The 15,618-nt window shown below is 34.9% G+C and overlaps 1 protein-coding gene across 1 annotated transcript in view; it reads right to left on the minus strand.

Moving 5' to 3' along the window:
- TMEFF2 (transmembrane protein with EGF like and two follistatin like domains 2) overlaps nucleotides 1–15,618 on the minus strand; it is a 285,073-nt gene that overhangs the window by 259,063 nt on the left and 10,392 nt on the right. The window contains exons 3-4 of the mRNA XM_049887727.1: nucleotides 13,858–13,987; nucleotides 9,539–9,565 (exon numbers count right to left, since the gene is read on the minus strand). Coding sequence (XP_049743684.1) covers nucleotides 9,539–9,565; nucleotides 13,858–13,987 — 157 coding nt within the window. The remainder of the gene's footprint in view (nucleotides 1–9,538; nucleotides 9,566–13,857; nucleotides 13,988–15,618) is intronic.

Raw genomic sequence — 15,618 nt, forward strand, 5'->3', positions numbered from 1 at the left:
GAGCCAGGATGCTAACATTATTTAAACATATTGTTTTCTATTTATTGCTGGATTTTTTTTAATCCCAAAGCTATAACAAGTGTGTAATTTACCAGAGAAAATGAAATTGCTCTTTGTTAAGTACACACTGAAAATCATATGCTACAAGATGTATTACACATTTAGTATAGTAAAGAAAAGAGCTATATTTTCAAACCCAAATTTGAAACAAATTCAGTGCAATTTGGCATGCAATGCAGCATGCAGAGATTCTTGTGCATTAAATAACTGTCTGGTAGCAAGTGGAATTCTTTGCTTGCTCAAAATTAAAATGGGAAGAATATCCTTAATAAAATCCCAATTAAAAAAAAAATAAACCTAAAGGTTTTCACTGGCTAATTCTTTTCAGAAGTAGACTATTGGGTCTTTCTTCCTAGTCTGTCTTAGTCTGGAAGCTCAGCTGAAACCTGTCCTCCACGGGTGATCCTGCTGGTATCTGAATACCGGTGGCATAGCTTCCAGCATCACAGCAACATGCAAACCTCCATAGTACGACAAACTGACAGACATGTGGGCGTATCTTGGAAGAAGTACAGCCAGAATGCTCCTTAGAAGCAAGGATGGCGAGATGGCATCTTACATATGGAGAAGGATATCATGCTTGGCAGAGTAGAGGGTCAGCTGAAAAGAGGAAGATTCTCAACCAGGTGGATTGACACAGTGGCTACAACAATGAGCTCAAGCATAACAAGGATTGTAAGGATGGCGCAGGCCCGGGCAGTGTTTCATTCTGTTGTGCGTAGGGTCACTATGATTCGGAACAGGCTCGACGGCACCTAACAACAACAACAAACCTAAAAGGAGAGAGAAGAAAAGAATGGATTCTACTACAGCAAATGCTAGGATATCTATTCAATAAAGGACCATAGACAATGTCTCTTTGATGGCTGGCAGATTCCTATGTCCAGGACAGACAAAGAATACTCTAGAGAATATAACACAAATTCCTAAAAATCAAAGACAGCCCCTAAAAAGAAACTTGAACTTTTTTCTTTTGGTTGCAGGTATCTGCTTTCTCCCTTACTTCAACACAACAGCCAGTGAGTGATCTTTGGAAATCACCAGTCAGATCATATGACTCCTCTGCTCCAGACCCTCCAATGGCTTCCAGCTCATACAGAGGAAGAGCCAAACCTTGTAAGACAGTCTGCAAGGTCAACCACACCTGTCTTCCTTCATCTCCTACTAAGGTCCCTCTTGCTCACTTTAGTACAACTAATGTCTCTGGTCTTCTTGGAGCACCTCAGCTATTCATCAGCTTCAGCGCTTTTGCATTTGGAGTTCCTTCTGCCTGGAAGCTCCTTACCTCGGTTATCCATAAGGCTTGCTCCTTTACATCCGTCTTGTCTTTGTTCAGGCCTTCCCACACCAACTCAAACAAATTAGTAAACCTTTCCCCCACCAATTCCTTACCCTACTCCACTCCCCAACCCACAGCATCATTACCATCTGACAGCCTATATGTTTCCTTATTTGTTTACTGTTTTGTGATTCTCACAAAAAAAAAAATAAGCTCTAACAGTGCAGGGATTTTGTCTATTTTGTTCATTGTTTAATGTTTTATAGACTGTTGTGGAGTTGTTGGGTAGTAAAAATGGTTAATGTGCTCAGCCGCTAACAGAAAAGTTGGAAGAAAAGCCTGGTGATCTACTTTCAAAAAAAAACAGCCATTGAAACACTGTGGAGCGAAGTTCTTCTACTTTTACACATGTGGGATCACTACGAGTCCTGACTGGCTTTGTGGAAACTGGTTACTGATTAGTGGATATCATGATGCAGTGTCTGTATTTTCCCTCCTCAGTTCACAAATGAGTCCCTCTCCAAGTCTACTCAGCTGAAGAGAGACATCTGGTCCATGGCAACATCCCCTTCTTGGGGTCACCCACTTTGAGTAACTAACCAATTTTGGGAGTGTGAAGGCCTAGTCCCTTTTCCTGATTCAGAAAAACTCATGAGGACTGTCCCACTTTGAAATCCCTCCATGTACTCTGCAGAGGCTTTGTTTTGGTTGTATCAGTTCAACTCCTCCCTCTTTTCATTCCTGCTTTTTTCCCTTCCAAAGATGCACTATTTGTAAACTTTCTTCATGCAAATCTCAACCTCAGAGTCTACTTCTCTGGAAACCTACCTAAGTCACAGAAGAAGAGACTTAAAACAGAAAGGTTAAGTAACTTGTCCATGGTCATATAGCTAGTAGGTGGTGGAGCCAGGATGGAACCCACAGAGTCTAGCTCTAGAATGTGTGCTTTTTAACGATATCTACTGCTTCCACCCACTCACACAACCATGGTATCTCTCTATCTACCTATCTATCTCTCTCTCTATCTTTTCAAGAATTTAAAGCATTTAAAATACCTCAGCTTGAATACTTATAGAAGAAAAGGAACAAGGTTAGGAGTGAGAGATGAAGGGCATAAGTAGTAGACTACAATAGATGGTAATCATGTGTCATGAACTGAGGAGTATAACTAACTTAGATAACAGACAACAAAACCCCATACATTCTAGGTTCGACAGAATGGGTCATTTCAAAAGTAAAAGTGAGGGTGGACAGGGGGTAAGGAATTGTTGAAAGAATTTATGATTTTTTTTTTATAAACCATAGGGTAGACGGTCCGGTGTAATTTTGCAAACAAGTACAATTATTGGGATACTGGCCACCAAGACTAGGACTATTCAGGTAAGGAAACAGAGCCATCCTGGGGATACACACCTTTTTCAATGTCTAAACTCTTTTGCTTACTCTACGCTAACTGTTGGTGGGAGTTTGGGCAAGGCAAAGTGGGTTAAAGACTGTCTATATCCCAAATGAACTTGACTTTCTCTACCTTCTTTCATCTTCCAGTCACTCTTAGGGTGTGTATACTCTATCCATATTCATATTATATTTTATATATTAATACTATATATAAAGAAAATACTGTTTTCCTTCCCTCTTGAAATTTGAGAAATGCCTTAGTTACCACATTTACTGTTATGATTGTGGTTAAGATGCTCCTCCTTTCTGATCTTTCGTCTACATATCCAAAGGCTGTTGTTGTAATTAAATAAATTAATGTTATGATGGTGTTTTTATAAATCACAGCATCTTTTACAAATAATTATACATGAGTATAGGCAGGCAGGGTTTTATAGGCATTCTCACAGATGTATCTAATTCATATTCTGACATCTATTTTAAAAGAATCTCTTTCTAAAAAGGTTTTCAAATCTCCTAAGAAAAACTGCAATGCTTACAACCCTGATGGAAATGCTTCTTTGTAAGTATACAGAATTCTATATATTGTGAATTCCTCCCATTTGTTCTTTTTTGGTTTTTCCTGGAGGATATATTCCTGCCAGTGTAGGTTTGAAGAATAACCATTTAACCATTTACTGTTTTGATATTTTAACGATATTCCCTATTTCTGATTTATCTTGCATAATCACAGTTGCTTTGGACGGATTTATCTTTCAAAATGTGTACCAATGTTGTGATGTTGCTTCCTTTCAAATTGCAGATCTATTACCTCTAAATACTAAAAACTGTTTGGAGCTGTAGAGTTCCTGTTATCATCCCAGAATCACTAATTTAAACCATTCACTTAAAATCACTGATTAAAAGATTCAAACTTCTAATAAAAGTCTCCAGAGAAATTACGTTTTTAGTTCAGGTAAATGGGAGTAAAGAGCAAAGGTAACATGGATTTAAAATTATAAATAATTTCTTTCTTAATTTTTTGGAGTTCAAAGTTCTTTACATTAGTTTATTATAATGACTTTCCTATAAGTTGGTATTATTCTGTTACTGATAAATGAAGCTCTAAGGAGACTGAGAGTGAAAATCAATGAAGCTCTGAGGTGACTGAGAGTAAAAATCAAGTAGGCATCCTTCCGTCTAATTAAATACCTAGAATACAAATCTCCTGATCCATAATCCAAAGCTATGTCTTCCACACTACATACGATTAATTTTCTTTCTCTAGATATGCTTAGGAAAAAAAAAAAAAAAAAAAAGCCACGTGAGTGATTCAGCCAAAAGTTTGTAGCATCCATTTCACATTCCTAAGGAATCTTCTCTAGAAATACTGACTACTATTGCTCTACTGAAAATAAAAGGGAAAAAAAAGTGTTTTGTTTTTTAAGATTGTAGTCATGTGTGAAAACAAACTATAGCCATGTTGATAACAAAGGCTTCTTTCTGCTCCCTTTTCATTTTCCATTATTCTCACTTTGTTTCCCTCCTTCTATTTGCTTTTTGTATTTTTCCAATTTTGTTACTCATTACGAGTGCCTCATTCATTCTACCCCTATTTCATTACTCCATCCCAATATTGTTCCTCTTTGAGTGAAGCGAAAGCAAGATGGATTCCAACCTATGGAAAGCTGAGATGAGATTTCAACCAGATGTGAAAGAGCAAAAGACAAGATAGTTTCTGCATTCTCCCCACATGTTTTGCCCTGGAAGAATTTCAGACCTTTCATGCTTTGTAGAATATCCTTATTGAATCAGTATTTCAGCTGAAGCTGCTTGTAAGTGATGCCTGTTAGATTTTGGCTGTAATGTGGACCCAAAAAAGAAAAAAACACACGGTGAGGCATGTTGCACCTGCCAGACCCTGATGGTTACAGTAAGGTGGACAAGGCAGATTCAGGTCAGGACAGGTATAAGTACAGAAACATGGAAGGAAAAGTTTCTTAGCCTTATATAAGCATATTTTATGGAATGAAGATTCAACTCCTTGTTATTCACAGTATATTTAACATTTTACTTTTGCAGGGGATTATTTTTCTTTATATAATTAGAATCATAATTTTTCCCACTGTGTTCTGAGAGGAGAATTTACATCAAATCTCTTTGAGTATAAAAAACTCTGTCATATTTATCTTTACAGCTCCAGATATCTTACTGCAGTACCCAGGTTCTATCAGGCTTGCTCAATTCAACTGAATTCCTGAAGATCATCAAAACCACATTGAAAAGATAAAAGGTTTTTACAAATGATTTATAAGTTCTCACACTTCTCACAACACTCCCAGTGTTTAACAATCCACATATTCAGAAATAAAGGCTTAAGGTCTACGATTTGGTGCAATGTAAACCCTTCTTATTCTATCCACAATGTATATGAAGTAAGCTTGTAAATTATGGGCATCTTAAGTAATTTTATATAAGATAATTTGCACAATACAATTTTGCATCAAATAAAAAACAATATGTGGTAACTAGTTTCTCACACAAAAGTTATCAAAATCACAATTACCTGGATAATTTAAATAAAAAGCAGGCTTTTCAGTATCCAAATAATATACATATGTTCAATTTGATTTGTTGTTGTATATATCTGACATCAATGTATTTAAATATATATGAACAATTATATAAGCTATGTAAATAGGTCCAAGGCTCTATTTTATCTCATGAAATAAAAGCAAACCACTCTACCTACACTGTGCATATTAAATACATTTTATTCCTACAGACATTATTGTATAACATCCCATATATGTTAATCAAAGCTTCAGTTGTGGATTTTGCCATACCTATAGCATTTTTTTTTTTTTTTTTAAGCATAGACTCATAGCAACCTTATAGGACAGGGTAAAACTGCCCCATAGAGTTTCCAAGGAGCACCTGGTGGATTTGAACTGCCAACCATTTGGTTAACAGCAGTAGCACTTAACCACTGTACCACCAGGGTCGCTGTGAGTTGAATTGACTCGATGGCAACAGTTTTTTTTTTAATAGCAGCATAAGGAGCCCTGGTGACCCAGTGGCGAAGTGCTTGGTTGCTAACCAAATGGTTGGCGATTTGAACCCGTCAGCCACTTCAAGGATGAAAGATGTGGCAATCAGCTTCCATAAAGATTTACAGCCTGGGAAACCCTGTGGGGAAGTTTTACTCTATCCTATAGGGTTGCTATGAGTCAGAATTAGACTCAATGGCAATGAGTTTGGTTTTTTGGTTCATAGCAGCATAAAACATTTACTAGCATCTAACAATTATTTTAATAGTTGAAACATGGCATTCATTTTATTGGACCTTTTTAAAGAAATATAACAAAAATCTAATCCTTCTAGAAAGGGTTTTCAAGAGTATAATGGAAAAGGTTCATAGCCTTGTTTTTTATTATATGATAGAGAGACTCTGGGAGAAAAGCAGGGGTTAAAAATTATCCTAAACCACCCACACATCCTTGGATTTTGAGAGGAGGCTCCTTTAATACTTTTTCTTACTACAGTAGTTGTTGCTTAAGGAAGTCTGTGAGTGGATAAGATGTTATTATCCTTCCTACACACACCCGTTTTCTTATTTATGACATTAAATCTTCATGTACATAAGTACTTGAAACATCAGCCCCTTTCTTTCACCCAGTTTCTGAAATTCTTTGGAATTTGGTCCACATGTTACCTTCCTATAGCACGTGTCACAGTTAATTACACTTTTTTTTTCAAGTGTGAGTCTATCCATATAAGGCCATTTGATGTAGCTATGCCTTTCCAATCAATCACTCTGTTTGAAAACACAGTTCAATAAATAGCAAGTTTTATGTTCAAAACTAGTAATACAGGAATATTCTTTGTATTGAGTTTCTTGAATATTAAAAGGAGGTATAGTCACTGAAATGGGAAAAGCCAACCTTTATGATTTGTTTGCAGTATCTGTTTATCATTCTAAAATTACCTTTACGAATGAATGCATTCACAGGTCATACTAAAGACACAGTAAACATTTTACCTAAATAAAGTTAGCTGTTCAAATTGTTTCACCTGCATAAACAGATCAATAGTTAAAGATTTTAAAATTCCCTATAAAATGAATACTGACAAGTTAACAGAAATTTAATGAAACCTTTATATCCCTTTTATACTGGAGTAAAAATGTTCTCTCAAATGCAGTAAATGACATACATGCTTTTGTGCAAATAGACTAAGCTTAAATTATTTTAAGAATAATAAGATCTAATCTTCATTGCTAATGCAATGTGCATTCATTTAAAAAACCTATGACAATCTGAAAAAAAAACAAGTAAAAATGATGTATTTTAAACTTATTTTGGATTTGGAGGTTTAATGATATAATTTGTGATAGTCACACATTATAAATGTTTTGCAGGTAAATTTGTTCACTTCACTATTCAGATCAATGTATTCCACTTGGGAGTTATATTAACATGTCTTAGAATAAGAAATTAGAAAAATAAACATTAACCACCCAAAGTGCTTGCAAAAATACCCCAATTACTAACTAAATACACAGTACTGGTAACATATCCTAAAATTTAGAACAATCATGGTTATGATAATTGGATTAACCGAACAATCATAGTTAATTCAATCACTACCTGTTAATACAGAGGAAACTTATTCTGGCCACTCTGACACTTGGGTAATATGAACTCAATCAGAATACAGAGGCAAATTATCCTCTGTATAGTAGACATGACAGGTCAAATATAATTTATGTGTAATCCAATGGCTTTGTGAACAGGACTTGTATATTTCACTCTAAACTAGGTTTTTAAGCTTCTTTAGCATCTTGTAATAGAGTAAAATAGTTTAAAAAGATTAAAACCAGTAGTATTTCAGAGCAAAGTAACACATAAGACTAGAAAAATGTAATTTGGTCCAAATATATACATATATATATATTCAGTATCTGATTAAAAAAAAATGATCTAACTAGGAGTAAATCCTCAATACCATAATCTTCAGAACAACAATACTTACTAGAATACAACTCAGAATTAGATGGGTTACACATTTTTTTTTCTAAAGCAAATATGTTTTTAGAACTTGCTCTATTTTTTTCTCCAAATTATCATATACTACCTATAATTGAAAGGAAAAAAAAAAAATAGGGAAAGGAAAGTAGCTCCCAAGTGATGTATCACTCACAGTCCATGAAACGCAAGTTATAAACTTCATATTCTTGAGACTAAAACTATTTCTGAAAAAAATTAGCCTTATTCAGATTGTAAGACAGCATAATGAACCAAAGATTTTAATATAAAATACAGTAAGGTTGACTTCACTTTACACTTACATGTGCTAATCAGAACAAATGAAAACTAAGAACTAGTATCTGAGACATAAGCCACCTCTTTTTACTACACAAAATAAAAGTGAAGAAATGATGTATGACATAATAGGGGACTCAAAAGTAGAAAAAATTACATGGTGATGTTTTAATAGAAAGAGCAATGAAGATACTGTGTGTTGTGTGGACTGGTTTGTTTAGTTTAGTTTTAAAAAACACCAGAAAATTAACAAGGAGCTCTGATGGCATAGTGGTTAAGTGCTCAGCTGCTAACCAAAAGGTCAGTGGTTTGAACCCACGAGAAGCTCCGTGGGAGAAAAACCATGGCGATCTGTACCTGTAAAGATTAAAGAAAAAAACAAACAAACCAACGTATTTCCCTCAAGTTGATTCTGACTCCTGGCAACCCTACAGCTAGAGTAGAACTGCCCCATAGGGTTTCCAAAGCTGTAATCTTTAGGGAAGCAGACTGCCACATCTTTCTCCTGTAGAGCAGCTGGTGGGTTCAAACTGCCAACTTTTTGGTAAGCAGATGATTGCTTAACCATTGAGCCACCAGGGCTCCTAGGAAACTCTGTGGAGGCAGTTAATACTCCTGTGAAGAGTGGCACAGTTTAAACTCAACATATTATCTGCTAAATTAGGTAGTCTACACATAAAAGTAAACAGCTGGAAAATATACAGAATTTTGTATATAACTAGTTTCTTCCAAAAGAAACGTGAAAAATTGATTAATTTCTGAATATTTTAGTAGTAAAGTATCTACTCAAGGAATTGTTTCTTTCTTTTTTTCTTTCCTTAAGATTTAAGTTGTTCTTCTAAGCTCTTCTTTCTAAAATTCTAGAGAAGCTTTTATAGGAATACAAAATCAGCTAGGAAAACCAAGCAAACAAACTTAATTTTTTAGAAGTAGTAAAACAAAGACCTAATGTCAAATGACTGTCCAACATCAAAGAGTAAAAATAACACCTTATATTCAGTGACTTAAATTTTATCTTTTTACATTTTTTAATAAACTAAAGCCACTTTGGTTTCAAATCATATATTTGATAATTATGACCTTGTCTACCTGATGGTTATGTATGTGTTAATATTGGTGTATTATGATTGAAGACAGTTACATATATTTTCAAAACATAATATTTAAATGACTTCCTCATGAATTCTTTCTGTTCTGCCAAATATGTTTGGAAGCATCTGTTAGGAAGTTTTGGCATTATGCAATTCTGTCTCAAAGATAGACACAAATGAATGAATACGCAACAGTAGATGGAGATAGACTTCTTAAGTATGATTAATAAATATGCCAAAGAATTTGCATGCAATATACATTTACTTAATAACACGAATGCTATTTTTATGTTTTCTCTGTTCCTAAAATGCAAAATGTTAAACTGTCTCTGATATTTGTAACAAAATATATAAGCAAATGTTCGCAAAAACATCCACTTCTAAATATATAAAAAGGCAACTCCTACCTCCATCTCCAGATCCTGATCCTGCATCTGAGGAGGGGGAAAAAAAAATTGTACTTGCTTACAAAACATATTTAAAAAATAGTTTGAATTTTCATAGTTCTACTTTCTTAATTTAAGCCTTTAAAATCATTATTTGAAAAAATTACTAATATTTAATCCAGGAACATATATTCACATTAATTTCATTTCATTCCTATTCATATAACTTAGAAAATCAGTTCTCTATCATTTTCTTTCTTAAATTTCACGAAGAAAGCATTACCCATCTTCAAGACAATGCCTGAAATTACTATGCAAAACTCTTATATTTTTTATTTTAATCATGTGTCATTAACAACAACAACAAAAAAATGAAAAAGATGTTCATAACAATCAGTGAGTTTTAGAAATTAAATAGCCTAAGACATGCGACAAGTAAATTCACAATTAGCCTTATATTCTTGCAAATTGCATAGGCACAGAGAGAAAAACAGTTTGTAAATGAATATCTTTTTATATAGTTGTTAACATTTTTCCAAATACCATGATTGTGGATGGATCTATTTGTTAAAGACAGTGAAATCATCCTCTGTTTTTGAAACTGATAGAAGAGTGAGCCTAACTTTTATTTTCATCCTAAAATTAGGTATTTATTCCATAAGTGATGCTGGCAGGAAAAAAAAAAAAATCTATCTTCTGGATTTCTCTTTAGCCACTTCTTTCTCCTTCCTCCCACATACTTACAATTGGTCAAAGTTGCCTGTCTCTGAGAACTCAGTTTTCAGAAACATCCAATTTTTTCCCCCTACCTGGTCATGATATTGGAATTGGTTATGGGAGTGGATGAGATTTGACATCTTGAACTTGAACTTGACCTTGACCTTGAAATCAACTCTATCTTATTTGGAGTAGTTGGAGTTAAGTGGAGGCATCATCTTCCTTCTGTCTCACCACGTCTTTCCATTCTAAATCCATTTGTTTGTGTATTTTCAATGTTGATACTAGGAAATAAAACTAATATTGGTATACTCTGCCTGATATGCTCTCATCCCATGTTGAAATACCTAACAAAATTCAAGATCTAGATCAAATGCCACTAAGACTATGAATTTCGTTAAGTCAAGGACCATGTATTGTTCATCTTCCTATATTTAATTGTATTACCTAGAGGGAATGTGAAAAAAGCTTATGGATCCCCAGCTCCAATTCTACTCATTGGATGACATAAGAAATGTTATTCAATCTTCTTCCTAAGCTTATTACTTCCTCTGTAAAATGGGTATAGTAATGCCTACCTCACTGGGTTCTTTTGAAGCTTATTGCACAATTAAAAAAAAAAAAAAGCATGTATTAAATGCTTAGCAATGTAACTGGAACATAATAATTAAAATGCTGAGTAAACATCTTGCTTATTCATCTACAGATTTTCTAAATACACATATGATTGGGGAAAAATTAAGATAAAATGGAAGTAGTGTTTTAGCTTGCATTTTTTCTATGTGCTTCTAAAAATTCAAGAGGCAAGATCCTTAAGTTGTATTTGATTTGACCCAAATTAAGTAGCCAGGGAATAAAGGAGGAATAGATTCGGCAAATGGTCACTTAAGTCCATGCCATTGTTATGAGTTTGTAATGGGGAGTTTTAATGGTTTCTCTTTTATAAGATGAGTCATCTTGGCAAACTAGAGATAAGTAGCCTACTAAAGTCTTATCAGTGAGAGAGATGCACCTATGAAAAGAAAGCATTCTGTTGGACCTGAATCTGGGCTCCTAGTCAATGCATTTCTTAAATGGCAAAAAGTGAAATTGGCAGTGAGACCATTGAGCAGACTGCCCAATAGGAAGCCCTTTACTGAACAAGAAAGATTTGTGAATTCAGTAAAATACAAGTATAAAGTCATATCTTCCACTGTCTTTTATTCCTAGACAGGACAATTTGCAACCTCCACTCAGTGTTAAGCAGTATTAAAAAACAAATGGAAAACCTGCAAAGAAAAATTGAGAATCCTTTTTTAGATAAAAAATCAGAACCATGATTTATTTACAGTCAGAGCTGGTTAATCAAAATTACTTTGGTCCTGCCATCATTATTCAGATCATCATCCTTTTAGATTTACAAGTCAATGGAAGATGCATTCAGCAAGACTGGCTTCCTAATTAAATCCTGCAGAAATCCAAGTATGTGAAGGAGCTAAGGATGGATTACTCAATTGTGATTAAATTTTCTACTTGGCTAAGTATTTATTTTCATAGTATAACCAGCACGTTAGGGGCTAGAATGGAAAGACTTGAATGAATCAGGAGTATGGGATTGTATGTGTTGACAAGAATTTGGAAGTTGGCAAATGAGAAAGATATTTTGCTACCAAACAACATTAGCCACAACCATAACTTCAGGGCTGTTTGTGCTATCATTGCTTGCTGATCCTCACTTGACTACTGTCAGAGATGGACAGATGTCCTACATGATCTCAAATAAGCAAATACTCTGATATTTCTCAATACTCTGTGATATTTGCCTACAACTTTTGTTTCTGGGAGTAGGGGTTCTATTTTTTTTTTCTAATCCATTTGTCCCATAAAACCAAAACCAAATCAAACCTGTTGCCTTCAAGTCAATTCTGACTCATAGTGACCCTATAGGACAGAGTAGAACTGCCCCACGGGGTTTCCAAGGAGGGGCTGGTGGATTCCAACTGCCAATCTTTTGGTTGGCAGCCAAGCTCTTAATCACTGCACCACCTAAAAGGTCATTTTTAATTTTTTGTTCTTTAGGTGTGGCAGACTGGTTTTTCACAATTTGTTTCCTTTTTGTCTTTCTATTTTCCCCATCCTTGCTATGAGAGTAGCAAGCTGGTCCTTCTTCTTACTAGGGAGACTGTTCAAAGATGCTCTCACATTGTACTGTCACTTTTATTCATTACTTCTCATTTCCTGCCTGCCCCAGCCACTCTACATAGAACTTTTAACATAATACTTGAGCAAAGAAATACCTGTTATCTAAAAGGGTCTTTCCTATATAATAGACTTTTCCTGGAACTATTCTTAACCATTTCATTTTTGTAAGAATTTTATATTTTACATTATCATTACTTTTTTTCTTGAAACTGTTTTAAAAAACCCATTGCCATTGAGTCAATTCTGACTCATAGCAACCCTATAGGACAGAGAAGAACTGCCCCTATAGAGTTTCCAAGGAACACCTGGTGGATTTGAACTGCCAACCCTTTAGTTAGCAGCCGTAGCACTTAACCACTATGTCACCAGGGTTTCCTGAAACTGTTTATATCATTCAATTTCTCAGAAATCAGGACTTGGCAGAAAGATGCATTTTTTTTTTTTTTATTTGAAACAACTATCATAAGACAACAGAGCCCTGGTGGCTCAGTGGTTAACAGCTTGACTGCTAACCAAAAGGTCGATAGCTCAAATCCACCAGTTGCTCCTTGGAAACCCTATTGGACAGTTCTACTCTGTCCTATAGAATTGCTATGAGTCAGAATTGACTCAAAGGCAATGGGTTTATCATAAGCCAACAAAGTTTCTTTAGAATACGTGATTTTGATGTTCAAGCCTAACCTAAAAACTCAGCTTCATTTTAAAGCATTGCTTTGTTGGCTGGGCTTTCTTCTTTTTGTCTTTTCTCCCTGTAATGCTCTTCAGCTCTAACAAGCACGGTATGCAGAAGGAAAATCTGAAAAGCTGAAGAACGTATCAAGTCACTTTCCTCCTCAGTTTCTTGTAGGATTCATTCTTGATATACTATAATTAAACAGCTTTCTAGAATTCCAGGTTAACTGTGTCAGAAAAAGGACAAATGTCATTAGAAATAATATCCATCACCAATATATTCTTCAATATAATCTGCCAAATGGTAAGAAGAGCATTTTGTAGGCCTGTTAAGGTTAGCTACATCTTAACTTCGGAACGCGAACCTGCAAAGTTGGCCTCCAGAAAACCAGCTATTATTCACAACAAACAAACCAATAAGCTTTATCTATGTATACATAGGTTTCTGTGTATTTGACACCTGGATGGTCAATTTAGATTTCTAATTATATTTGACTTCTATTCAACTATCTGCACCGCATAAAATAACATATGTATTGAAATCTACAAACAACCTTATGGTAGATTCCTCTTTCTTCTAGAAGTGATTTGAAATGCAAAAAGACAAAGAATAAGAATAATGCATGCTTTGTATAACACATGCTTTGTCTAGCCAATATACAGCCTGAATTATTTATCTGAATATAACATAACAGGGAAAGCAAAACATGATCTTCTGGTCCAGAATCCATTCAGAAGGTTTCACGCCATCTTCAGGATCGTATACATACCTGTGGCACATGATCCTTCTGACACCACAAGTATCTCGCTCTGCTGTTTGCATGCAGCCTGCCGCAGGTAACACTCATTCTGGTAGCTCTCCCCATTGGAGCCACATACAGGCACGTAGTCACTGTTGCACTGGGGAGCACACAGACATAAGCCTCTGGTTAGCACTGGACTCTACTTCCCTCTGACATCCTGACTAGAAGCTATCATTTGTAAAATAAAGCACTTGTCTTCATTTCTGGTGATTCCAGTGTATCCAATAAATCTTTGACCTTGTAAGGACATCATCCAAATACACGCAAAGGCAATGTCAAGTCAGCCAACCAGTCATTTGATTCAGATAGGGTAATAAAAAGTGTCTAAATTGATTAGAAAATTCCAATGAAATGATTGGACAAGAAGCATGATAAGTATAAAGCAACAAGCCTATCAATATTATTCAATTTTCTGGTATATGGCTCACCTGGATTGGTGGAGAAAATCTAAACATGCTACATATTCAAGCTATTCAAAACAGGTGACATCTACCTATGTCTGCAGCAGAAATGCCAAAGTATCCAGTTACTTCTTAGTGTTTGTTTTCTATTTAATTTTAATCTTCACAAATTTCCAAGTATTTGGGTAAGACATTTGGTTCACTAATTGATATTTCATGTATTTTTTAGACTATTGGACACTGATGTAGACTTAGTGTAGAGAGAAACAACACATTATGGATTATAGGGAAAAAAAGACAAACATTCAGCAACTATTGAACGTTGTATAAACTTTCTTGACTCTTCCAAAATATGAATATTTTATATTCTGTGAAAAGAAAAGTTCATTTTTAAAACAACCTCATTACAAAGAAAAAGTACACATTTTACAGTGGAAATCAGGCAACCTACAGAGTATAGTCATCATAATACAATCACACTCTAAGGCATTAGAGATACTTGGCTGTGTCCTATACCTGCTAATTATGCCAGGGATGTGATTATCTCATGATTACTACTACTGATGTGTTTCATTGTTTAATTATAACAAATGCTGTGATTAAGATGATTATTTACAAATGCTCACCTCTGCCAGAAACTAAGTAAATCAGACATACATAGAAATGGGAAAACACTTTCTGGTTTCAACGTTTTATTGAAATATTTGGATTTTTGATGTGCTGTAATTTTATAACACATACAAAATAAATCAGCTATCTAGTGAGATGGCTGGGGAAGTTAATATATATGATAATAAACCTAAAACTCTATCATAAGTAAACTTCGACTCAAGAGTTTATTTTTTAAAAAAGTAAAATCTTGAAAAAGTTATCATCTAAGTGATAAAAACCTGAAATTTATTTTTTTTACTCTATTTTCTTACAGAGTCTGAAAATCTCTGTTATGGATTGAATTGTATCCCCAAAAAGATGTGTTGAAATCCTAATCCCTGTACTTGTAAATGTGACCCTGTTTGGAAATAAGGTTTTAATTTTGTCATGTTAATAAGGTCATACAGGAGTAGGGTGGTTCCTAAACCTAATCCCTTCTAAGTAAACTCTTATCAGAAAGGAAAACAGACAGGGAGAGAGACACACACACAGGGGGAGATACCTGTGCAGATCTACCTACAAGCCAAGGAATGCCAAGAAACGCTCAGGGCTACCTACAAGGAAGGACACTCCCCCAGAGCTGATACCCTGATTTGGACTTCTAGCCTTCAAAACTGTGAGACAATAAATTCCTGTTCTTTAATGCCACCCTCTTCTGATATATTTGTCATGGTAT

This window comes from Elephas maximus, chromosome 6, assembly GCF_024166365.1.
Source record: "Elephas maximus indicus isolate mEleMax1 chromosome 6, mEleMax1 primary haplotype, whole genome shotgun sequence".
NCBI lineage: Eukaryota > Metazoa > Chordata > Mammalia > Proboscidea > Elephantidae > Elephas > Elephas maximus.